We start from the raw sequence: 27,347 nt of genomic DNA, 5'->3' as shown, positions 1-27,347 counted from the left end.
AGAAACTTCTTTGGCTATGAACTGGAGCCCCATTACTTGTATATCAGGTCATAGTCTACTAATGCAAATGCAGAGTATGCGTGCTCTCAGTCATTCTCAGTAAATGCTGAAGTGAGACTGTAAAAAGGGGTAGGGGTGAAATCTTGTAACACATTCTGTAGACCACTTTTTTTTTTTTTTTTTTGACAGACGGAGTGGACAGTGAGAGAGAGAGAGACAGAGAGGAAGGTCTTCCTTTTTGCCATTGGTTCACCCTCCAATGGCCGCCGTGGCAGGTGCGCTGTGGCTGGTGCACTGCGCTGATCCGATGGCAGGAGCCAGGTGCTTCTCCTGGTCTCCCATGGGGTGCAGGACCCAAGCACTTGGGCCATCCTCCACTGTACTCCCGGGCCACAGCAGAGAGCTGGCCTGGAAGAGGGGCAACCGGGACAGAATCCAGTGCCCCGACTGGGACTAGAACCTGGTGTGCTGGTGCTGCAAGGTGGAGGATTAGCCTAGTAGCAGTGGCGCCGGCCTGTAGACCACTTTTCCAGACAATATGCCGCTTCCATCACTCAGCTGTGTTGGGGGGCGGGGTGCAATGGTTATATAAGACAAATCCCTTCTAGTCATGAGCTTATTATTTATGGTGCATTATCTATCTTTATGTCTATTTATCTATGTCATCTGTCTATCATTTATCTACCCACCTACCTGTTGATAGTTTGGTAATAGTTACATTTATACATGTATATGAGAGTTTGCTTTGCTATATACAAGTCTTCTTTACTTTTGTTATTCCATGTTGTTTTTACAAGCTTAAAATCTGACACAGGGCCCAGCATTGTGGCCTAGCATGTAAACCTACAGCCTGTGGCGCTCACATCCCATGGGGTGCCAGTTCATGCCTCAGCTTACAATCCAGCTCCCTGTGGCTTCAACCTCACCCAGTGCTGACCTCGCAAACATCTGGGGAGTGAACTAGTAGAAGCAAGATGTCTGTTTCTCTGTGTCTTTTCCTCTCTCTATAACACTGACTTTTAAAATCAAGGAATCTCTTGTTAAAATCTCTTTTTTGAAAATCTGCTATAGAATCTATTTTATATATAAGAAAATGAAGACTGCAGATAGGTTTGAAAGAGTGGTGAAGACCACATAACTACTAAGGAGCACAGCGAGTATTCATCTCAACATTGATCTCAACGTAAACAACAAGTAATACTGTTTTCATTAACTTAGAAGTTTCAGAATCTGAGGTCAGTAATTCATGGGCAAAAGCTTTTGTATAAACAAATATTCACTTTCTGTTTAATATTAAAAGGATAACCCTCTATAATTGAGAAAACTATCTTATTGTGAATATGTTCAATATATATTAGTGATAATGTATTAGTATTTCATGAAAAGAACAGTGTGCTTTTAGATGTCAAAATTAAAATGTCTAAACAATTTGCCCTAATGTATTCACATTTTCATCTAACTAACCTCAAAAATCCAGGTTGCTTGATCATTTGAAAATTCTACAATTAATAGTCCATTATTCCATAATTCCTGGGCCATTTCCTGCAAAATTATACATTATAATGACCTTGATAGTGTGCTTGGAGTACCTGACACTAGTAGATAATCAAGGCATATAAGGTTATTGAATAAATGCATAATTTTTCACAGCATTGTTGGAGGAAAATTGACTCTCAGTACAGTTGCACATGACATATATTTAATTACCTGTGACACAACTTAAGTTGAAAATACATGCATTGAAATATTGTCAGTTATTCAGCGTTGGGCCTCTGCAGTCAATGCTTCTCCAACGGTTATTCACTTTTCCACCTGTTGGACTCCTGAACACTTCAAAAACCCTTTGTACTTTGCTTTAAAGCATTCTGTATTGGGACTGGCACTGCGGCTTAGCAGCTAAAGCCACCACCTGTGGCGCTGGCATCCCATATGGAAGCTGGTTCTAGTCCTGGATGCTCCACTTCCCATCCAGCTCTCTGCTATGGCCTGGGAAAGCAATAGAAGATGGCTCAAGTCCTTGGGCCCCTGAACCCTTGTGGGGGACCCAGTTAAGCCCCTGGCTTCTGGTCTTGTATCATCGCTCAGCTCTGGCTGTTTTGGTCATTTTGGGAGTGAATCAGCAGGTGAAAGAATTCTCTCTCTGCTTCTGCCTGTCTGTAACTGTACCTTTCTAATCAATAAATCTTTAAAAAAAAAATTCTGTGTTAACAGTTCTTATCTCTCTATAACCATTCTAGTCCTGGTTGCCCCTCTTCCAGTCCAGCTCTCTGCTGTGGCCAGGGAGTGCAGTGGAGGATGGCCCAGGTGCTTGGGCCCTGCACCCCCATGGGAGACCAGCAGGAAGGAACTGGCTCTTGGCTTCAGATTGGCACAGCACCGGCCGAAGTGGCCATTTGGGGAGTGAACCAACGGAAGGAAGACCTTTCTCTCTTTTTCTCTCTCTCTCACTGTCCAACTCTTTCTGTCAAATAAATTAAAAAAAAAAAAAGCATTACAACCTATCAGTCCTTCTGCAATACAAAACTTGTTGTGTTACAGTTATTGAGCAGTGCATTGAGATCATGTCATGTCTTGTCCATCTGCATCAACCTACCATTTTACAGTTCACCATGGATTTGGAGTAAGTGACTTAGTAAAGAATAAGTGAGCATTTGCACATGGGACACAATCTTGAGAACGTTTCTATAGATTGGGGCTGGTATTGTGGCACAGCGAATTAAACCATTGCTTGAAACAGCAGCGTCCCTATGGGATTAGACTGATTTGAATTACTGTGGCTAAATGTCTAACTCAGCTTCCTGCAACTGTGCATGGGAAGGCAATACAGAATGGTCCCATTATGTAGGCCTCTTCACCCACCTGGGAGATGAGGATGGACTTCCTAGCTTAGAAGTGTATGATGAAATCAATGCATCATGTGGTGTTACCATTTTAGTATTCTAACAAGTTTCACTTTATAATATTTTCTTTGGGACTTTTTTGTCTAATTCCATGAGTGACATTGACCCATATTTATTCTTTCTTATAATGCTCTTTTCAAATTTTGGTATTAAGTTTATATTGGCTTTATAATGCAAATTGGAAATTTTACTAGTTTTCTTATTTTAAAAGCTTTTATTTAATGAATACAATTTTCATAGGTACAACTTTACGAATATAGTGGTTTTCCCCCCATACTCACCTTCCCTCCCCCACTCCCATCCCACCAAATACTCCCTCTCCCATCCTGTTCTTCTTTGAGATTCTTTTTTAATCAACTTTATATACAGAAGACCAACTCTGTATTAAGTAAGGATTTCAACAGTTTGCACACATATACATATACAATATAAAAAGTATTGCTTAAGAACAAGTTTTGCAGTTAATTCTCATAGTACATCTCATTAAGGATAGAGGTCTTACATGGGTAGTAAATGCACAGTGACTTCTGTTGTTGATTTAACAATTAACAATATTATTTATGACCTCAGTGATTACTTGAGGCTCTTGCCATGAGCTGCCAAGGATATGGAAGCCTTTTGTGACCACAAACTCTTGTCAGTATTTAGAAAAGGCCGTAAGCCAAATGGAAGTTCTCTCCTCCCTTCAGAGAAAAGTACATTCTTTTTTTCTTTTTAAGAATTATTTGTTTATTTAAAAATCAGAGTTACACAAGAGAGAGGAGAAAAGGAAGGATATACATACATATATATATTATATATATATATATATATATATATAGAGAGAGAGAGAGAGAGAGAGAGAGAGAAAGACAGAGAGAGGTTGGTCTTCCATCCTCTGGTTCACTCCCCAATTGGCCTAAATGGCCAAAGCTGCGCTGATCCAAAGCCAGGAGCCAAGAGCTTCTTCCAGGTCTCCCATGTGGGTGCAGGGGCCCAAGGACTTGGAACATCTTCTACTGCTTTCCCAGGCCATAGCAGAGAGCTGGATTTGAAGTGGAGCAGCCAAGTCTCAGATGGGCCCATATGGGATGCCTGCGCTTCAGGCCATGGTATTAACATGCTGCACCATAGCACTGGCCCAAAAGTACATTCTTCTTTAATGGCCCCTTCTTTCCACTGGGGACTCATTTACATGGATCTTCCATGTAGGATATTTTTTCCACAATGTCTTGGCTTTCCATGTCTGCATTGTTCTCATGGGCTTTCTAGCCACATCTGAATGCCTTAAGGGCTGATTCTGAGGTCAGAGAGTTACTTAAAGAGATTGTCATTCTATGAATCTGCTGTGTGGACTGCTTCCCATGTTGGACATTCCCTCCTTGTTAATTCTATTGTTATTACCAGGTATTTGATGCTATATATATATGGTCTCTAACAACCCTATCTATATGTTCACTTTAATACTTAATATGATTACTTTAACAGTTAAGATGGCATGTTGCAGCTTTACAGTTAGAAGCTTCTTCCTCCCTCTCTTATTCCCCCTCTTACTTTTTACTGATATCTATTATCAATTGACTACATAAATAATATATATATATGATTAACTCTATGTTATGTAAAGGGTTCAACATATAGTGTGAATAAGACAAAAGAAAAAAATTAAAAAAAAAAAACTGTTTCTCGACAGTCAAGATGAGAACTGTGCAGGTGATTGCTTCTCAAAGTGTCAATTTCACTTCTATAGCCTTCATTTTAGGTGTGCTAGTTCTCACAGATCAGGGAGGACATATGGTATTTGTCCCATTGGGACTGGCTTATTTTACTAAGTATGAAATTTTCCAGATTGGTTCATTTTGTTGCAAATGACCAGATTTCATTTTTTTTTACTGCTGTTTAGTATTCCTAAGTGTATATATCCCATAATTTATTTATCCAGTCCTCAGTTGATGGTCATTAGGTTGATTCCATGTCTTAGCTATTGTGTTGAGCACCATAAACATGGAGGTGCAGAAGGCTCTTTTATTTACTGATTTAATTTCCCTAGGGTGAATTCCCAGGAGTGGGATGGCTGGGTCATATGGTAGGTCTATATTCAGATTTTTGAGTTATCTCCATCTTCCATGGTGGCTTTACTAGTGACGTTCTTACCAGCAGTGGATTAGGGTACCTTTTTCCCCACATTCACCCCAGCATTTGTTGTTTGTTGATTTCTGTATGAAAGCCATTCTAACTGGAGTGAGATGAAACCTCATTTGTAGACCTGATTTGCATTTCCCTGACACCTAGTGATCCTTAACAGTTTTTTATGTGCCTATTGGATTTCCTCTTTTGAAAAATGTCTGCTATGTGTTTGCCCAACTCTTAACTGGGTTTTTTGTTTTGTTGTTGTAGAGATTCTTAATCTCTTTATAGATTAATTCTTTAACAGTTGAGTATTTAGCAAATAATTTCTCCCATTCTGTTGGTTGTCTCTTCACTTTACTGATTGTTTATTTTGCCATACAAAAGCTTCTCAGGCTTCTCAATTTGAAGTAATCCAATTGATTAATTTTGGCTTTGACTGCCTGTGCCTCTGGGGTCTTTTCCAGGAATTCTTTGCCTGTGCCAATGTCTTGCAGGATTTCCCCAGTGTTCTCAGTTAATTTGATGGCGTAGTGTCATAGATTTAGATCTTTAATCTATGTTGAGTGGATTTCTGTGTAAGGCGTAAGGTAGGGGTCTTGCTTCATACTTCTGCATGTGGACATCCAGAGTTCTGAACACTATTTATTGAAGAGACTGTCCTTGCTCTAGGGATTGGTTTTAGCTCCTTGGTCAAATATAAGTTGGTTGTAGATGTTTGGATTGATTTCTGGTGATACTATTCTGTTCCATTGGTCCATGCATCTGTTTTTGTATTAGTACCAGGCTGCTTTGATTACAACTGCCTTGTAGTATGTCTTAAAATTTGGTATTGTGATGCTTCCAGCATTGTTTTTGTTGTATAAGATTATTTTATCTACTCAAAGTCTTCTGTGGCTGCATATGAATTTCAGCACATTTTTTCTAGCTCTGAGAAGAATGTCTTTTGTATTTTGATTGGTATCACATTGAATCTGTAAATTGCTTTTTGAAGAATGGACATTTTGATGATATTGATTCTTCTAATCCATGAATATGGAAGATTTTTCCAATTTTTTGTATCTTCTCCTATTTCTTTCTTTAATGTTTTGTAAATCTCATTGTAGAGATTTTTGACATCTTTGGTTAAGTTTATTCCAAGGCATTTGATTTTTTGTAGCTATTGTGAATGCGATTGATCTTAGAAATTCTTTCTCAACTATGGCATTGTCTGTGTATACAAAGGCTATTGATTTTTCTATGTTGATTTTATATCTCACTACTTCACCAAACTCTTCTATGAGTTCCAATAGTCTCTTTGTGGATTCTTTTGGATTCCCTATATGTAGAATCATGTCGTCTAAAAATAGGGATAGTTTGACTTCTTCCTTCACTATTTGTATCCCTTTGATTTATTTTTCTTGCCTAATGGCTCTGGCTAAAACTTCCAGGACTATATTGAATAGCATTAATGAGAGTGGGCATCTTTGTCTGGTACCAGATCTTAATGGGAATACTTCCAACTTTTCACCATTCAATATGATGCTGGTCGTAGATTTGTCATAAATTGCTTTGTGTTGAGGAATGTTCCTTCTAAATCCAATTTGCTTAGAGTTTTCATGATGAAAAGGTGTTGTATTTTGTCAAATGCTTTCTCTGCACCTATTAAGATAATCATATAGTTTGTTTCTTCAATTTGTTAATGTGCTGTATCACATTGATTTGTGAATATTGAACCATCCCTGCATACCAAAGATAAATTCCCCTGGGTCCAGGTGAATGATCTTTCTGATGTGTTGTTAGCTTCAACTGGCCAGAATTTTGTTGAGAATTTTTGCATCTATGTTCATCAGGGAAGTTGGTCTTTAGTTCTCTTTCTCTATTTCATCTTTTCTGGGTTTAGGAATTAAGGTAATGCTGCCTTCATAAAAAGAATTTGGGAGGATTCCTTCCCTTTCAATTGTTTTGAATAGCTTGAGAAGAATTGGAGTTATTTCTTTTAATGTCTCCTAGAATTCAGCAGTGAAGCCATCCAGTCCTGGGCTTTTCTTTGTTGGGAGGGCCTTTATTATTGATTCAATTTCTATCTTGATTATGGGTCTGTTTATGTTTTCTGTGTCTTCAGGCTCAATTTACGTAGGTTGAATGTGTGTAGGAATCTATCCATTTCTTCTAGGTTTCCCAGTTTGTTGGCATACAGCTATTTGTAGTGGTTTCTAATGATTCTTTTTATTTCTGTGGTTCTCTGTTGTTACATTTCCTTTTTCATCTCTAATTTTATTGATTTTCATTCTCTTTCTCCTTTATTTATTTAGTTGGGCCAATAGTGTCTCAATTTTGTTTATTTTTTTCAAAAAAAAACCAGCTTTTCATTTTGCTGATTATTTGTATTTTTTTGTTTCAATTTTGATGATCTCTTCTCTATTTCTTTTCTTCTAGTTTTGGGTTTGTTTTGCTATTGTTTTTCTAGATCCTTAAGTTGCATGGATAGTTCATTTATTTGGTGCCTTTCCAGTTTCTTGATGTAGGCACCAATTGCTATAAAACTTCCCTCTTAACACTGATTTTGCTGTATCCCACAAATTTTGGTATGCTGTATTGCTGTCTTCATTTGTTTCCAGAATTTTTTTTTGATTTATCCTTTGATTTTTTTCTATGACCTATTGTTGATTCAGAAATATGTTGTTCATTCTCCGTGTGTTTGCATATGATATAGAGATTCTTGAGTTGTTAATTTACAGCTTCACTGCTTTGTGGTCTGAGAAGATACATAGTATGATTTGGATATTTTTGAATTTGCTGAGATTTACTTTATGGCCTAGCCTGTGGTCTATCCTAGAGAACGTTCCATGCACCAGGGAGAAATATGTGTATTCTGTGGCTGTGGGGTGGAAGGCTCTGTAGATATCTGCTAAGTCTATTTCTTTTGTGGTGTCAGTTAGCTCTGTTGTGTCGATTAGCTCCTTGTTGATGTTCTGTCTGCTTGACCCATCCATTGCTGAAATTGGGGTATTGAAGTCCCCCAATACTATTGTATTTGAGTCAATATCTGCCTTTAAATACCTTAACAATTCTTTTAAATAGCCAGGTGCCCTGTCATTAGGTGCATATACCTTTATAGTGGTCACATCTTCCTGTTGAATTGGTCCTTTAGTCATTGTACAGTGTTCCTCTTTGTTTCCTTTAATAGTTTTTTGTTGAAGTCTGTTTTTTTCTGATATTAGGATATCTACGCCAACTCTTTTTTGGTTTCTGTTAGTATCTTTTGCCATCCTTTCACTTTCAGTCTGCATGCATCTTTGTTGGTAAGATGTGTTTCTTGTAGGCAGAAAATAGATGGGTTTACATTTTTACCCATTCAGCCAGTCTGTTTTTTAACTGGAGAGTTGAGACCATTTACATGCGTTGTGACTATTGTTAAATACCATCTTAGCCCTGCCATGTTTCCGTAAATACTCCTGTTTATGTATTTTGGATTTCATTTGTACTTTTGCTGGGTCCTTTTCTGCATTCATCTTCTTTTGTAGTGATGTGTCTGTTTCTGTGTGTAAAACATCCTTGAGCATCTTATCTAGGGCGGGGTCATAGTTACAAATTCTTTCAATTTCTGCTTGCTGTGGAAGATCCTTATTTCTCCTTCATTCATAAATGATAGTTTTGCAGGGTACAGTATTCTGGGTTGACAGATTTTTTCTCTTAGGACTTGGAATATGTCTCGCCATTGTCTCTTTGCCTGTAGGGTTTACAATGAGAAGTCCTGGTTGAGTCTAATTGGGTTTTCTCTAAATGTAATTTGTCCTTTCTATCACGTACATTTTAATATTTGTTCTTGTTGTTTCACTGAGCTTCATTTTGCTACAATGTGTCATGGTAAAGTTCTTTTCTGGTCCTGTCTATTGGGAGTTCTCTGTATTTCTTGTACTAGGATGTCTCTTTCTCCAAAATTGTGGAAATTTCCCTTTATTGTTTCATTAAGAAGGCCTTCTAATCCCTTGTCTCTTTCCACACCTTCTGGAATTCCTAGGATCCATAAGTTTGGTCATTTGATAGACTCTTGTAACTCTCCCACTATGATTTTTAATTTTCTAATATCTTTCTGTATTTGGTCTGACTATATTATTTCTGAAAGTTTATTTTCTAGTCTTGATATTCTTTCTTCTGTTTCATCTATTCTATTGCTAAGGGATTCCACTGCATTTATTTGGTCCATTGAATTCTTAATTTCTAGTATTTCATTCTGGCTTCTGTTCAAAAATCTGTTTCTTGGGAGTGCTTCTCATTTAAATCATGAATTTGTTTCTGATTGCTTCTAAGTCATCTATTAACTTTCTGAATTCCTTTGCTGGCATATCCTCTATCCCATCTTCAGCCTCCATTATTGAGGAATTGTATTGTTTCTCTGGTGAATTCATACAGTCTTCCTTATTCTTATTCAGGATGTTTCCTTTGTCCTTCAGCATTCCTGGTTGGTTTCTGGTTGATTTCATTTTTAATTGGATTTCTCTCTGCTGAGCTGCTGTGTGTGTATGTGTTCCACGTGGAAGCATGCAGCCCCACCTCCTGGAGCTCTGTTTACTTCTGGATCCTGATGCAGGTGGGTTGCAGGGCTGTGCTGCACTAAGTCCTGCCTGCTAGGGCTGGGCGCACTTCTCACTGGTGCGTGAGAGGGTCTCAGGTTTTCACTGTTTAGGATTACTCCTTATTGCGCAGCTTGCATGGTGGGGAGGAAATCACTCTGAAATGTTGTGATCCTTGTTCTCCGGTAGTGTGTATTGTGAGGTAGCCTCTGCATTTGATGGACGTGTGCGTAGGAGGCAGACATGACTCTAAAATGTAAACAGTCAATATGCTGCTTACACTCTAAATGTAAACAATCAATCAATATGTTTTTTTCCCAGCCAGCTGTAGGTCCAGTTAGGAGAAGGGGGTGAGACCAGAAGGACTGTGGCGTGCCAAACCACTCTGCCTGTTCCCTACAATTTCTGCTTATTACTGCTTGGAGTTTCAAACACAGTGCAGTTCGCCTAGTTTCCCCGCCTGCCACTGTTCACAGCTCCATGAACTCAGAGGCTACCTCTCACCTGGTTCACTGGGGAAGCGGCGGCACCAGTCTCCTTATTTGATCTCTGCGTTGCTCCTTCACCACACATTCGCCACCTCTCCCTCCTCTTTGCTCCCCACGGTGTGGACCTGAGCAGTCTCTGGAGGACTCCTGAGCTACTCTGGGGGAACTTCTCGTGATTCTGCCACCAGCTTACATCCCCTCTGCTAACTAATTACCCAGTTCCCCCTACACAACTCAGAACCTCACACTGCTATACCACCATCTTCCCCACCCTCCCCAATCTTTATTAATTTTCAATGATGCATAATGAATTACTCAAAACTTCATGACTTAAAATGACAAGTACTGCTTTATGAAGTAAAAATAGTAAAAGAGAGATACAAGATAATAAATAGAGAAATGGGTTCTTAAATTATTCGAGAAGAGCTTAGCCAAGGCGATCCTGGCACAAAGTCTTTGCTGAGGTTGCCATCAAAATATTTACCAGAACCATGATCATCTGAGACTTCATTTGGGACTGGTGGGTAATTTTAAGATGGCTCACTTGAAGGGGCTGACACTGTGGTGCAGTAGGTTAATCCTCCACCTGCGGTGCCGGCCTCCCATATGGGCGCCGGTTCTAGTCCTGGCTGCTCCTCTTCCAATCCAGCTCTCTGCTCTGGCCTGGGAAAGCAGTCAAGGATGGTCTAAGTCCTTGTGGAGACAGGAAGAGGCTCCTGGCTCCTCGCTTTGGATCCGTGCAGCTTTGGGCATTATGGCTATTTGGGGAGTGAACCAATAGTGTCTGTATCTCTACCTCTCAAATAAATAAAGAAAGAAAGAAAAATCTTTATAAAAAAAACATGGCTCACTTGAAGGGCTGTTTGCAGGGAGCATTACTGCCTTGTTGGCTGTAGACATGAGGCTTCTCACTGTCACTTGACACATGAGGATTTCCTTAAGACTAATTGAATGTTTTTATAACATAGCAGCTAACGTCTCTAAGACCAGGAGAACAAGGAGAATAATAAAATATCTCTATGACCTATGATTAAATATGCTGCAGCCTCATTTCCTGATTCTGTCCTTTAACGTGGAATCATTAAATCCAACCTACAAAGAAGGTTTGGATAACTATCTCCACCCTTTCAAGATAGGAGTGCCAAAGAATTTTTAGGGATATTTTAACATGACCAAACAATTATACCTCCTGCTACTGTAGTCTTTAGAGGAGTTTATGTAAGATTAGTGTCATTTCTTCTTTGGGGAAAATACTACAGTTTCCATTTATGACAGTTTTTTTAATTGGCAAGATAATATGTATTATGCACAATGTGGCATTTTGATATATATGTGTATACATATATATATACACACACACACATACATACATACATACATTGTGGGATGATTACTTCAAGCAAATTAACATATCTACCACCTCAGGTACTAAATTTTTTTTTAGAAAAATTAAACTTTTTGATTAACATGTAATACTTGTACATTTTTTATATTTTAATGAGGTATAATACAATATTTCAACACATGCAGTTTTTTTAAGGTGTTATTTATTTGAGAGGTAGAGTTATAGACAGAGACAGAGGCAGAGAGAAGGGGCTTCCCTCTGCTGGTTCACTCCCCAAATGGCCGCAATGGCCAGAGCTGGGCCTATCCAAAGCCTGGAGCCAGGATCATCTTCTGGGTCTTCCACGTGGGTACAGGGGCCCAAGAGCTTGGGCCATCTTCTGTTGCTTTCCTAGGCCATAGCCGAGAGCTGGATTGGAAGAGGAGCATCTGGGACTAGGACAGGTGCCCATATGGGAGGCCAGTGCAGCAGGCAGAGGATTAACCTACTGCACCACAGAGCCAGCACCCACATGTAGTTTTTATGGTGAGGATTTAAGATGCACATTTTTGACGCAGTTTTCAAATGTATGATCTATTGCCGTTAACTATAGTTACTGTGTCATAGAGTAGATCTACAGACTAATTCCTCTTAACTGAAACTTTGTACTCTTTGGTTAACATCTTCCAGCCACTGGCAACACCATTCTACTATCTGCTTCTATGAGTTCAACTTATAAAAATGTTTTATTTTGATATATATTTTATTTAAAGTATACAAGTTTCATATATTTCCTTTATACTGTTATAGCAATATAGTGGCACTTCTCTCCCCGCCCCAACTCTCCAACCATTCCTACCCCTCCCTCTCATAGTCCTACTCTTAATTTTTACAATGGTCTTTTTTATTATACTAATGCATGTATAGTTAATGCTACCCTAAGTAAAAGAGTTCAACAATAGTATGAAGAGAAAATAAAACAAAGCAAAACAAAACACTTTTCCTCAACAAAAGAGACAAGGCTATAAAACTTCATTAATTATAAAAATGTCTATTTCACTTTAATACATTGTATTTCAGGTACTCTATTCATTATTTCTGATCAGAGAAAATGATATCTGTCTTTTGGGGACTGGCTTATTTTACTAAGCATAATGGCATCCAGTTGTAACCATCTTGGGGCAAAAGACAGGAATTCAGTTTTGTTTTTTTTTTTTTTTTTTTTTTTTTTTTACGCATGAGTAGTTCCCCATAGTGTATATGTACAATAATTTCTGTATCTAGTCATCAGTTGATGGACATCTGGGTCGATTCCATACCTTGGCTAATAAGAATTGTGCTGCAATAAACATGCGGGTACAGATAATTCTTTCACATACTGATTTGTTTGATTTAGGTAAATTCCCAGGAGTGGGATGGCTGGGTCATATGCCAGGTCTGTATTCAGATTGCTGAGGTATCTCCATACTTTTTTTTCACAGTGGCAGCACCAGTTTACATTCCACTCAACAGTGTATCAGGATACCTTTTTCCCCACATCCTTACCAGCGTTTGTCATTTGTTGATTTCTTTACACGGGCCATTCTAACTAGAGTGAGGTAAAGTCTCATTGTGGTTTTGATTTGCATTTCCCTGATTGCTAGTGATACTGAACATTTTCTAAAGTGTCTGTTGGAGGGCCAGCACCATGGCACACTAGGTTAATCCTCCACCTGTGGCGCTGGCATCTCATATGGGCTCCAGTTCTATACCCGGTGATTCCTTTCCAGTCCAGCTCTCTGCTGTGGCCTGGGAAGGCAGTGGAGGATGGCCCAAGTGCTTGGGCCCTGCACCCCATGGGAGACCAGGAGAAGCACCTGGCTCCTGCCATCAGATCAGCGCGGTGCGCTGGCCGCAGTGTGCTGGCCGCAGCAGCCATTAGAGGGTGAACCGACAGCAAAAAGGAAGACTTTTCTCTCTGTCTCTCTCTCTCTCTCTCTCTCACTGTCCACTCTGCCTGTCAAAAAATAATAAAAATTAAAAAATTAAAAAAAAATAATGAAATTCTACCATACTCAGTAGAATGGTTGCAACTGAAGACAATCATGTTCAGTGAAATAAGCCAGACCCTCAAAGTCAAATACTACATATTCTCCCTTATATATGGGATCTAAAAGAGAGAGAGACAGAGACACACACACAGAGAACTGTGTATCATTATTGGCACAAAAAATTTTATTTATTTGAAAAGCAGGGCAACAAAGAGGGAGGTAGAAACATAGAAATCTTAAATATGCTGGTTCACTCTGCAATTGGCCATAATCCGCAAGGTCTGGTCCAGGCTGAGCCCAGGAGCCTGGAATTTCCTCCAGGTCTCCCATTTAGGTGGTGGGGACCCAAGCATTGGGCCAGCATCCACTGCTTTTCCAGGGACAGCAGCAGGGGCCTGGATGGGAAGCAGAGTAGCCAGGATTTGAACTGTTGCTCTAATTTGGGATGCTGGCGGCACAAGCAGAAGCATAACCAGCTGTGCCACAATGCTGCTCCCTAGATAGTCTTGAAAAATGTTCTTTTTCATAACTCTTGTCATGTCAGTTGGCCACAGATGTATGTATTTATTTTGTTACTCTTAACTGTTATATAAAGCCATATGTTTATCTTTATGTCAGTGTTACACTCTTTTGATAGCCCTGGATTTATCATAAGTTATCATAAGTTTTGAAACCAGAAGGTGTGATTCCTACAGGTTTTTCCTCTTTTTCAACGTTGATTACCTAAATGTTTGCAACAGCTATGGCTGGGCCAGATTAAAGCCAAGAACCTAGATGTCAAACCAGGTTTCCCAAGGGAGTGGAGACCCAAGGACCTGAGCCATTATCTGCTGCCTCCCCAGACTATACATCAGCAGGAATGTGCCTCTCACTTGCAGCAGTCACTCACAGCAGGGACTTTGACATGGGATGTGGGCATCTCAATGCAGACTCAAACCTCTATGCCAGAGGTCCATTCCCAAGTCTCTGCATTGGTTCTATGACCTTTTGAAATGTCTCTAATATTCTTTGAGGACTTAATTTCTTAAACAATGTGTCTCGTGCTTGTCTTATAAATTTTATTGCATAATCCTAATGTAATCTTTTTTCCAAATAATACTGGTACACTTAGTAGAGTAGAAATTAATATCTGTAGAAATATATAACATGCTTAAAATATATAATTTCTCTTATTTCAGTTTTTTTTCATTTTCACAAGTCAAGATCTGGATATGGAGCACTAACCAACTTTTTATCCCCTTCTCTTAGTTCCTCCTGTCATCCGGGTGTATCCAGAGAGCCAGGCCAGAGAGCCCGGGGTAACCGCCAGTCTCAGGTGTCATGCAGAAGGCATCCCCAACCCTCAGCTTGGCTGGCTGAAGAACGGAATTGATATTACACCAAAGCTTTCCAAGCAGCTCACGCTTCAAGGTGCCTTTTTCTTGCATTTCTTTTCAGTTAAAAGATTGTATAGAAATGCTAAAGTAAATGTTGTCATATTTTCATTATTAAAGGAAAACAGGAAAATGAGTTGTGGCAACAGAATATTTTATGTGTATGTAAAAATGGCTATATTTAAGGCATTATATTCAAAATAGACTCCGTTAATATTATCAATTTTTTAAAAATAGTCTTGTCATAATGATTAATTGTGTAATTATTTTGGTGACAGAGTATTATATTATGTATCATTTAAATTCTTGTTTTCTGAATTATAGAAAATATGTTAAGCAGAATAGTTTTCATAATAGAAATACATTTCTAAAGTTACTTTTTGAACTGTTTAAATATTACATTAAATATGTATTTTGTAATACAGCAATTTTTAGTGGATTTTTTCCAGCATATTTTATAAATGAAAAAAAAGTAAAAAAATAAACCTTGCTGGTTATGCTTTGCATTTATGTTGCTTTAAAGTTAGTAAGCTATTTCATTCCAACATACAAGATACTCTACATGTAATAATATTCAACTGGCTGTGCATGATCAATCAGATTATACATACTTAATAATAACAAATATGTGGAAAATGAAATAAAACAGGTAATTTTATATGACTAAATAATTTAATAATGCAAAAGCCATTACATAGAATATGTTTCTTATACTAGCATAAAAAATAAATGGATCTGATTTCCAATGTGAGACAAAGCACATAGAAAATGCATTTTTTGAAATGGCTGTAACACAGGCACTGTCTTCCTTGTTTCACGTCTTTAATTAATATTGCAAAAAAGTTTTTAATTGATATTTTTATAAATGAGTATATTTCATTTTATTGCATAGAATTTTATAATTATTCCACTTTAATCAGTGTGCATTAGTAATCTTTACATATTTTTTCATCTACCTGAATTGCAGAGCAAGCATTAGGCTGATCTGCTTGGGATGTCTGCATCCCATATTGGAGTCCTGGGTTCCAGTCCTGGCTCCATTCTCTATTCCAGCTTCCTGCCTAATGTGTGCCCTGGAATGCAGCATTGATGGCTCCAGTCCTTGGGTTTCTGTCACCCTTGTGGATGACTCATCAAGTTCCTGACTCCCAGTTTCCACCTGGCCCCACCCCAGCTGTTCCAGGCTTTAGACATGACTTTACTGGTCTTGCAGTATGTGTGTCTCTCTTCTCTTTCTCTGCCTTTCAAATAAATAAAAAAGTAAATAAACTTCCAAAAGTAAATTGAAGGACAACCTAAGACGTAAAAGTGGGCATACAGAGAATCAAATCCTAGCTGGGTTTATATATAACTATATATTACTAAATGCTATAGTTACTTAATTATCCATCCCTTCATCAGATGCTTCTTTATCATTTAAGTGTGAGAGCCAAGTCTAGGCACTAATTAAATATCAGTGGCAATGGACAGGATAATGTGTGAATGATTGTAACTAAAATATCAGGAAAGTATGGATATTTTATTAGTAGCAAAGTGAAAATATCTAATACAGAAAGACTAAAAATCAGCAAAGAGACACTAAACCAGGTGATCCCACAAAAGAAAAGAAAGGAAGGTTGAAATTGGGAAATGAACTCGACAGTGTCAGATGAAAGGTCACAGAAGGTCATGAAAGTATCTAATACCTTAGGTTACCTGCTTGTTTTGTGGCATTTGGAAGGCAGTACCAGGAGCAATCAGTCTTCAGTGGGCTTAGAAATGGAAAATAATACATGTGAAAGCTTTTCTAGATTTTGAAAGGAAGAGAGCTGGGGAGGCAGCAGCTGCCTCTGGAAAGACTTTGGGTTTTCTTCTTGGAAATGCGTAAGTCGGATTAAAAGATCAGTAGAGGAACAGGAGAAGGGCAGGTGCAGAAAGTCACAGAAATCTACAGGAAAGGAGAGAAGATTTGCCAAAAATAAACAGAGAATGTTCTCTGAGAACTAAACAGAGGTGAAGCCAGGAACAGGAATTTTTGTTTACTTTCTGACAACTTCTGTTTACTTCATGTTATAAAGGACAAGCCAATGCTTTGAGAAAGGGAATTATTATTAAGACAGGAGCCATCAAAATAAAAGCGTGAAAAATTAGAAGTAAAAGTAGAATAAGTTACCAGAGAAAACTAGCTGGAAATGTAAATGAAATGGATGTCAAATAGCACCAATTAGCCTGCTATTGAATACTGTGAATTTGAAAACTAATAAACTAATAATTTAACAAAGAGCAAGGTGCAGAAACACCAGGTGCTGAAATGGCTTAGCTTATTCTACTTCTGGAGGTTAGAAATGCAGATGTGAAAATAATAATTAGACAAGGGACCTAATAGTTTAGGCACTGTGGAGTAGAAAATATTTAGGAATTAAAGATTACATAAGGGGTGAGGGAAAGATGTGTCATATAGGTTAGGAAAATATATGGCAACATTAGAATATAATATATAAAGCTAGATTAAATTGATTTGAAATTTCAGAAAAATCTGCAAGGTTTTGGATATTAAATATGTGGGCCTTGATTAAAAGGTATGATCTTTGGAGGGGGCCAAATTTCATGTAAAATAATAAGTTGGTGCAGATATAAATACATTGTTCTCTTTTTAAAAAAATCCATGTTTACTTTTTTATTATTTGAGAGACAGAGAGAGAAAGGGAGAGAGAGAGAGGAAGACAGATGAACAGAGAGTAAGACCACATGCCCACAACACTCCCACATGCCCACAACAGCTGGGACTGGGCCAGTACCAAGCCAGGAACTCAGAACGCAATCCAGGTGTGCTACATGAATGACAGGAACCTGATTACTTGAGCCATCACTGCTGTCTCTCAGGGTGTGTGCTGGAAGGAAAGTGAAGTTGGGACCAGATCCAAGAATCCAATCTGGGCACTCCAAAGCCGATTGCAGGCATCTTTAAATCTATACCTACTTTTCATGTTGCTGTGATAGAGTTGAGTAGTTGGTTCACAACACCTGAAATATATTTGCTGGGCTCTTTTATTTCTGAAATGACAAAACCAAAACAAAAACCTGCCAACCTGTTTGACTGTTAAGGATGGGAGGGTATGTTCAGTAAACTTTTGTAAATGGAGAAACAGATTCAAATGATTGAAATGATTATCAGTCCAAACAGCCACTGTCTCTCCACATCTCATTCATATCCCTTGAGAGTCATTGGCTCCTGGGCGTGGCTTCAAGCTCTTTACCATTGTTTTTCCATTCTTCTTTCCCCAAACTGGGCTGCACCAGTATCACAAATAGACTTGTTCCATTCTACTGCACATGTTGTTATTGTCATAGATAGCATGGAACACACTTTTACAAAAAGACACTCAGGAAAGTCTAAGACGTCCACACAAAAAGAAAAGGAAATAAAAGAAACCTAAACAAATGACTGTAACCAACACTGAACTTTATTTAGAAAAAGAGTCTTATCCTCACCCTTTGAGTTAACTGGCAGGAGTTCACTCCATGGATCTCAGAGCCCTTAATCAATAATTGAATATTGGTTGAAACAATTAAGGAATAATATATATGAAGTCCCTAGCATAATGTCAATATAAAGTAAATGATTATGGATGGCGCCGCGGCTCATTAGGCTAATCCTCTCTGTCTCTGTCTCTCCCATTATTCAAGGATTATCTTAAAATACTATCTCATGATGATTTAAAAGTTGGATTAAACACTCTTTTTTTAAAGATTTATTTATTTTATTTGAAAGAGTTATACAGAGTGAGAAGGAGAGAGAGAGAGAGAGAGGGTCAGTGGTCGGTCGGTCTTCCATCTGCTGGTTCACTTCCCAATTGGCCGCAACGAAGCCAGGAGCCAGGAGCTTCTTCTGGGTCTCCCACATGGGTGCAGGGGCCTAAGAACTTGGGTGGTCTTCTACTGTTTTCCCAGGCAATATATGAGAGCTGGATCAGAAGTGGACCAGCCGGGACTCGAACCAGCACCTGTGTGGATGCTGGCACTGCAGGTGGCAGCCTTACCCACTATGCCACAGCACCGTTCCCAACACTCTCTTTTTTAAAGCACGAAAAAAAAGAATATTTATTTATTTATTTGAAAGGCAGTGTTACAGAGAGGCAGAGAGAGAAAGGCCTTCCATCTGCTGATTCACTCCTGAAGTGGCCACAACAGCTGTAGCAGGGCTAGTCAGGAGCCAGGAGCCAGAAGCCTCCCATGGGTCTCCCACGCAGGTGCAGGTGCCCAAGGATTGGGCCATCTTCTACTGCCTTCCCAGGCCATGGAAGAGAGGATGTGGAACAGCCAGGACTCGAACAGGCATCCATATGGGATGCTGGCACTGCAGGCCGTGGCTCTACCCACTACGCCACAGCGCCAACCCTGGATTAAGCACTCTTATCATTTAGGTTATACACTGACTACATACATTTCCATATTATAAATTTTTAGACATATTCTAGTAAAGACTACAACTCTTGTAGACAGATCATATATTGTTATCTTTCTGCCCTCCATACCTAATAATTCCAGATCTATAAGAACTCAATAAAAAGCTTGGTGAATGTCAATAGCATATTTGCATTATGTAGCTCACTTAATTTTCCATGAAATGGTCTTTTCAGGTAACTTCTTGAAAATGAGCAATATTATCATTGTTAAAATTCTATGAAAGCTTTAGGAAAAAGTGTGGTCTGGATATTGTAAATGCATATATAAATAAAATTATAGTTATTGATATGGAATACTTCATGTACAACTTATAAGAAATGGCATAAAACCTAATGTGTTTGCATGTTATGTAGAGTATTGGGCACTCAATAGTGGAATAATGGCATAATTTGCAGAACACTTGAATGCTTCTGGAATTATTTGGCTTGTCTGCAAAGTATGGAGGTAGGAAGGAAATAGTTTAATTGGGACAAGCTAAGAGAACTGTTAACTGAGTAATCTGGAAGCAGTGTACTGGAACTGAATCTGTAGCTTACAAGTTGCATGTACCTTCTGTTCTCAGCAAATGGAAGTGAGGTCCACATAAGCAATGTTCGCTATGAAGATACGGGAGCATACACTTGCATTGCGAAGAACGAAGCCGGAGTGGATGAAGACATCTCCTCTCTTTTTGTAGAAGATTCCGCCAGAAAAACCCGTATGTATTGAGCACACATGTGCACCTGCCTGTGCACACACAGTGGACTTGACTTCACAGTGTCAGAGCATACATTTATAGCCTCAAGAAGTGGGGTTGGCGGGACACAAGAAAATTCAGTGAAGGCACAGTGCTTTAACGCAAACCCTTTGCATTTGTAGGAGTTATAGCAGCATTGAAATGTTGAGAGTAGATTTAATGATTTAGAAAAAAAAAGACTTGGGAAATTTTCTTTACAACATGGGTGTGATTTTGCTTCTGTTGTAAGTTTTCATAAGATGATTCAAGTGCGGTCTGTGGCTGCTGTTGATTATGCTAGAACTCCTTTGTCATCACAGCACGTGCCATCTGACTGCCTCCTGATATTACAAGAAAACTGTACTGTTCTTTGCCATCCTTACTGGGCCATGTAAGAGGTGGAGATACTGAAGATGAGGGATTTTCTTTTGTTTTGTTTGTATTACAGCCACCTTGCTGGAAACTCCATACGCTATCATAGTGTAGATCAAGTTAACTGCAGGCAGACACACAGGTGTTTCCTGCCCAGGGCCTCGGGTGCTCTGGGCTACTGTCTGGCTGTGTGGAGGTAGGGTCTGTATGTACCTGGAACAACTAATTATCCTCTCCACGTTCTGCCCTTTCATCTGGTTTGTCATGCTTCTATTAGACTACATTCTGAAAAGGTCTAAAACTAGGGCCGGGGGTGGGGGGCTCTAGTTTAACACAGTCATTTCTCTGACCCGAGTATTTGAACAAGGTAAAACATCGTCCCAAGAATCTTCTTATTCCTTCTTACAAGAATGAGTGCATGTAGCGATGAGAGGATCCAGTGAGGAAAGATGAGTGTACTAAGGTCCTAACTGCTAGTGTATCTCTATTTATACATTATTACCTAGGATGACCCTTGTCATGAGCAATTATTTAAAAAGCCTTAGGGGCCGGTGCCGTGGTTCACTAAGCTAATCCTCCACCTAGCAGCGCCGGCACACCGGATTCTGTCCCGGTTGCCCCTCTTCCAGGCCAGCTCTCTGCTGTGGCCAGGGAGTGCAGTGGAGGATGGCCCAGGTGTTTGGGCCCTGCACCCCATGGGAGACCAGGAGAAGCACCTGGCTCCTGGCTTCAGATCAGTGCGGTGCACCCACTGCAGCGCGCCGACCGCGGCGGCCATTGGAGGGTGAACCAATGGCAAAGGAAGACCTTTCTCTCTGTCTCTCTCTCTCACTGTCCACTCTGCCTGTTTAAAAAAAAAAAAAAAAAAAAAAGCCTTAGGGCAGAAAGAGAGCAAAGAAAACTGGTTCTAATGGCCTGGATAATTTCCCCTATAGATTGTTCTATTGCTTGTATGTATTGCTGCCAAATGTCAGTTTTAAATTTGCTTTCTGTTACAAATTTATTTTATGTGACAAGTAATCAAAAATTTCACTTTCTTTTGTTCTTTATGATATTTGTAAAATAGATTTGAATTTCAACTATGAATTTATATTCTTTTAATATTCATTATATTTTTCCATATATTTCCCTAGTAACAACCTAAGACATCTAACCATAGTTTCTTTAATCAGTGAATCAGAGAAACATTCCAGAATATTAATTTTAGGAAAATTTCAAAGAAAGATTTAATGTAATTTTATCATAAATTTGCTCTTAAGCATGTTTAATTATGAACAATTTCAGAAATGTTCTTTTAATTAATTATTTTAACTTGCAGGTCAAAATAATAACACATTTAAAATTTTTAAGATTATATGTTAGCAAGATACTTTTAAAATCTGAACTAATATTTTTATGAGATATACCAGTGCAGACTTACAGACATCCATTTTGATGGGACGTCTAAAATTATCTTAGGAGAAAGAAATAATACAAGTGAAGAATTTGGAGATTTTCTTCCTTTTATTTATTTATTTATTTATTTTGACAGGCAGAGTGGACAGTGAGAGAGAGAGAGAGAGAGAGAGAAAGGTCTTCCTTTGCCGTTGGTTCACCCTCCAATGGCCGCCACAGCTGGCGCGCTATGGCCGGTGCACCGCGCTGATCCGAAGCCGGGAGCCAGGTGCTTCTCCTGGTCTCCCATGCTTTTAAGGGTTATTTTTGTATTCAAATTATGTGACTTGTTGAAATATCAAAAGCATAAACTAATGAAGTACAGTGGTGATCCAAAATCTCTGGCATTACTAATTCTGTTTATGTTCTACTCTTCTATACTTACGCAAATGCATTATGTTTGATAATGAACATAACCTCATTTAAATAGATCCCTTTAATTTTCATATACTTTGTATTCTGTATATTTACTACACTGGTAATTAAGAATACATCATATATACAATATTTATGTAAAGTGCCCATTTTTAGAAAGTAATGTGCATGATTAAAATCAGAACAAAACTAAATAATTAAGCTAAGTATAACATTAACAGTATTGGCCACAGAAGGTTTTATACTAAAAACAGTTATGTCTATATAGTAGAATACAATTTTCCATGGAATGTTTCCTGGTACTAAGTAAATTTGTCAAGATTCTGTACAACAAAGCAAAACTAAACATAGTCACCTATGTTTCATATTAGGGAAAACTGTGGTCTTTGTTACCCCAGATTTAAGGATTGCTCTGAGGACAGAGGCACCGGAATATTAATTACACATGGTACATTTGTATTATGACAGATAGGTATTTTCAAGAAATCTGAAAGAACCAGTCACAGGTTGATCAATGGGATCCTTACTTTTCCTGTTTGCACATTAAAAGTTAGCTTCCCCAAATTTACTACAAGTAATTTTTCAGGTATTTTTCCATTAGTATTGATAGTATTGATAGCATAAATATATATATATATGTAAAATAGAACGGTATTAATTTTGCAGTAAGATATGGAGAGGCATCCTAACATATATAACTCTCTGGGATTTAATTTCCTCATGTATAATATGGTATAAAGACTAATACACCAAGAGAATTCTGTTCATATATTTTATATATAAAGCACCTTTAGTACTAGACATAAAGTAGCCTGTCCTCTGACTGAGACTTATTTACTGAAAATAATTTCTTATTTCTTACTAGAAACATTCCCAAAATCTTTCAGAAGCCTAAAATATCCAATAACTGCTAGAAAATGGAGTTTCCAAATTGAATGATGCGAATATTTTACTCTATTCTGTTATTCACATCTTTACTTTTTTGAGAGTTTTGTATGTATGTAGATATGAATGTAAATCAATATCTGTATTTTTCCAAATGTGAAATATTCCTTGTCACATTTAAAAATAGTTTAGCTGATTGAAACATACCTTTTCCTTTAGTGTGGACATTAAGATGCTTAAAATAAATATCATACTCTTTTTCAGAGTTTTGTCATAGAATCAATGCAAAAAAAAAAGCTACAAATTAGTTCTTTAGATTGAGTCCATTTACATTCCGATGAATTTTTATATTATATCCTTATTAATATAGAGCTAAATGATTTCATGAATCATAGATAAAATTCTGAAAATACAATAATATTTTCCCCTCCCTCCACCATCCTTCATCCTTTTATTCCTTTTCTTGTTTTAATTTTTGTGATAACATACTTTCAATTTTTAATCAAAGGCTCAATGCTTTTTCAACAAATAACTCTACAAATGAAGGATAGAACACTGTTATATAGGGATATAGATAAGTATAGAAATAATGAAATTACAAGAAGTCAGTTTAGCTTGATATGCATTAAGGTTTTTTTTGGCACTCTAAATATTAGTTACAACTAATCACAGAAAAAAATGTGTCATTTGTCTTTTGAGTCTGGATTATTTCACTAAACATAATGGTCTCCAGGTACACCCATTATTTTGCCAAAGACAAGATTTCATTCTTCTTTATGGCTGAGTAGTATTCCATCAGGTATTTATACCACATTTTCTTTATCCAGTCATCAGTTGATGGACATGTGGGTTGATTCCATATCTTACTATTGTGAATTCAGCGACTATGAACACCGGGACTCAGATAACCCTTTCTTATGCTCATTTCATATCCTTTAGGTATATTCCCAAGAGTGGGATGGCTGGATGAATTTTCAGATTTCTGAGGAATCTCCAGACTGTCGTCCTTAATGATTGTACTTGTTTACATTCTCACCAGCTGTGTATTAGAGTACCTTTTTATCCACATCGATGCCAGTAGTTGATATTTTTTGATATTTGGATGACAGATATTCTAATTGGGTAAAATGTCACTGTGGTTTTTATTTACATTTTCCTGAAGCCTGGTGATGAGGAACATTTTTTCTGTGGTTGTTGGCCATTAATATTTCATCCTTTCAAAAACACCTTTTCATATCCTTTGCAAATTCTTAACTGAATTGTTTGATTTGTTGTTTTTGAATTTCTTGAGTTCCATATATATCCTGTATATTAATCCTTTATCAGATGCATAATTTGCAAATATTTTATTCTATTCTGTCATTTGCATCTTTGATTGTTTTGTATGCTGTGCATAAGCTTCTTAGCTTGATGTAATCCCATTTGTCTATTCTACTTTAAGTGCCTGGGCATCGCCACTCTTATCTAAGAAATATTTGCCTATGCCAATGTCTTGCAAAATTTCCCCTATGTTTTCTTCTAATAATTTGATGTTTTCAGATCTTAGATTTAGGTTTTTGATCCATCTTCACTTGATTTTTTAAATAGAGTTTAAGCAAGCAGTCTTGTTTCATACTTCTGCATAGGGAGTTTCAATTTTCCGAGCATCATTTATTTATTTTTTTACTTTTATTTAATGAATATAAATTTCCAAAATACAGCTTATGGATTACAATGGCTCCCCCCCCATAACTTCCCTCCCACCCACAACCCTCCCGTTTCCCGCTCCCTCCCCCCTTCCATTCACATCAAGATGCATTTTCAATTCTCTTTATATACAGAAGATCAGTTTAGCATATATTAAGTAAAGATTTCAACAGTTTGCACCCACATAGAAACACAAAGTGAAAAATACTGTGTGAGTACTAGTTATAGCATTAAATCACAATGTACAGCACACTAAGGACAGAGATCCTACATGAGGAGTAAGTGCACAGTGACTCCTGTTGTTGACTTAACAAATTGACACTCTTGTTTATGGCATCAGTAATCACCCTAGGCTCTTGTCATGAGTCGCCATGGCTATGGAAGCCCCCTGAGTTCACTGACTCTGATCATATTTAGACAAGGTCATAGTCAAAGTGAAAGTTCTCTCCTCCCTTCAGAGAAAGGTACCTCCTTCTTTGATGACCTGTTCTTTCCACTGGGATCTCATTTGCGGAGATCTTTCATATGTTTTTTTTTTTTTCTTTTCTTTTTTTTTTTTTTTTTTGCCAGAGTGTTTTGGCTTTCCATGCCTATAATACTCTCATGAGCAGCTTTTCAGCCAGATCCGCATGCCTTAAGGACTGATTCTGAGGCCAGAGTGCTGTTTAATACATCTGCCATTCTATTGGTCTGCTGTGTATCTCGCTTCCCATGGTGGATCGTTCTCTCCCGAAATTGATCACTAGGACTAGTGAGATGGCATTGGTACATGCCACCTTGATGGGATTGAATTGGAATCCCCTGATATGTTTCTAACTCTACCGTTTGAGGTAAGTCAGCTTGAGCATGTCCCAAATTGCACATCTCTTCCCTCTCTTACTCCCACTCTTTTATTTAAATCTTTTTCCAGGGAGTGGTTTAAGCACATATGTTACATATTACTTGATAGTAAATGTGTGGATTATTTTTTGATGTCTTTATTCTTTCCCATTTGTCCACATGTCTATGTTTGTGCCCATGTCAGGCTGGTTTGATAATAATTTCCTTGTAGTGTGTCTTGAAATCAGGTATTGTGATGTCTCTAGCTTTATATTTATTGTTTAAGATTGCTTTAGCTATTGAGGGTCTTTTGTGTTTACATATGAGTTTTTGGATCATTTTTTCCTAAATCTGAAAAGAGTTTCCTCAGTATTTTGATTAGGATCACATTGAATCTGTAAATTGCTTTGGGTAGTATAGACATTTTGATTATATTAATTATTATAATCCATGAACATGAAAGATTTTTCTGATTTTTAGTGTCTTCTTCTATTTCTTTCCTTAAGTTTTACATTATTAATTGTAGAGATCTTTCACATCATTGGTTAAATCTATCCCAAGTTATTTGCATTTTTTAGCTATTGTGAATGGAACTGATCTTATGAGTTCTTTCTCAGTTATAGCATGGTTTGTGTATATAAATTCTATTGATTTTTGTCTATTTTTATACATCCTGTAAATTTGGTGAACTTTTCTTTTGAGTCTCTACATGGAATCTTTTGGTTTCCCCAAATAAAGGAACATGTCTTTGGAAATAAGAATAATTCGACTTCCTCCTTTCCAATTTGTATCCCTTGATTTCTTTTTCTTACCTAATGGCTCCAGCTAATACTTCCAAAATTATGTTGAAAAATAATAGTGAAAGTGGGCATTCTTATCTAGTTTTGGATATTAGTAGAATTGCTTCTAGTTTTCCCCAATCAGTGTGTTGTTGACTATGGGTTTGTCAGAGATTATCTTGATTATGTAGAGATATGTTCCACCAATACCTCATTTGCTTAAAGTTTTTATCATGAAAAGATGTTGCATTTTGTCAGATGCTTTATCTGTATCTATTGAGAAGAGAAGATGGTTTTTCTGCTTTAGTTTGCTTATGTGCTGTATCACACTTATTGATTTGCATATATTGAACTATCCCTGGATGCCTGGGATAAATCTCATTTGGTCTGCATGTATAATCTTTGTGATATGTGGCTAGATTCGATTAGCTAGTACTTTGTTGAGAATTTTTGCATCTATGTTCATTCAAGATATTAGTCTCTGTTGTATCCTTTTCTGATTTTGAACTTGAGGATGACTTTATACAAAGAGTTTGGGAGGATTTCCTCACTTTAAATTGATCTGAAGTTTAAGAAGAATTTGGAGTATTTCTTCTTTAAAAGTTTGGTAGAATTCTTCAGGGAAGCCATCCTGTCCTGAGCTTTTCTATGTTGGGAAAGTCTTTACTACTGATTCAATATCCATCTTGGTTATTAGCCTATTTAGGTTTTCTAAGTCTTTGGGCCTCAACTTTGGTAAATTGTGTGGATTCTGAAATCTATCCATTTCTTTTGGATTTATGAATTTGCTGGCATATAGCTCCTTGTAATAATTTTTGATTATTATTATTGTGATATCAGTTATAACATCTCATTTTTCTTCCCTGATTTTATTAATTTGCATCTTCTCATTTTTTTTTTTTTGTTTTTTGTTTTTTGGTTAGTTTGTCCAAAGCTTTATCAATTTAAATTTTTTTCCAAATACCAACTCTTCATTTCACTGATTTTGTATTTTTTATTTTAATTGTATTTATTTCTTCAATTTTATTGTTTCTTTCCTCCTACTATTCTGGGATTTGA

The 27,347-nt window shown here is 37.6% G+C and overlaps 1 protein-coding gene across 5 annotated transcripts in view; it reads left to right on the top strand.

The window, feature by feature from the left end:
* FSTL5 (follistatin like 5) overlaps positions 1-27,347 on the top strand; it is an 845,021-nt gene that overhangs the window by 655,548 nt on the left and 162,126 nt on the right. For all 5 annotated transcript variants that reach the window (XM_051831719.3, XM_051831717.3, XM_051831718.3 and 2 more), the window contains exons 9-10: positions 14,653-14,814; positions 19,786-19,920. In XM_051831719.3, the coding sequence (XP_051687679.3) occupies positions 14,653-14,814; positions 19,786-19,920 (297 nt within the window). The remainder of the gene's footprint in view (positions 1-14,652; positions 14,815-19,785; positions 19,921-27,347) is intronic.

Source organism: Oryctolagus cuniculus, chromosome 8 (genome assembly GCF_051225735.1).
Source record: "Oryctolagus cuniculus isolate XC-2025 breed Fujian yellow rabbit chromosome 8, ASM5122573v1, whole genome shotgun sequence".
NCBI lineage: Eukaryota > Metazoa > Chordata > Mammalia > Lagomorpha > Leporidae > Oryctolagus > Oryctolagus cuniculus.
The sequence above is the reverse complement of the archived record's forward strand: the minus strand, read 5'-3'. Positions and strand labels throughout refer to the sequence as shown.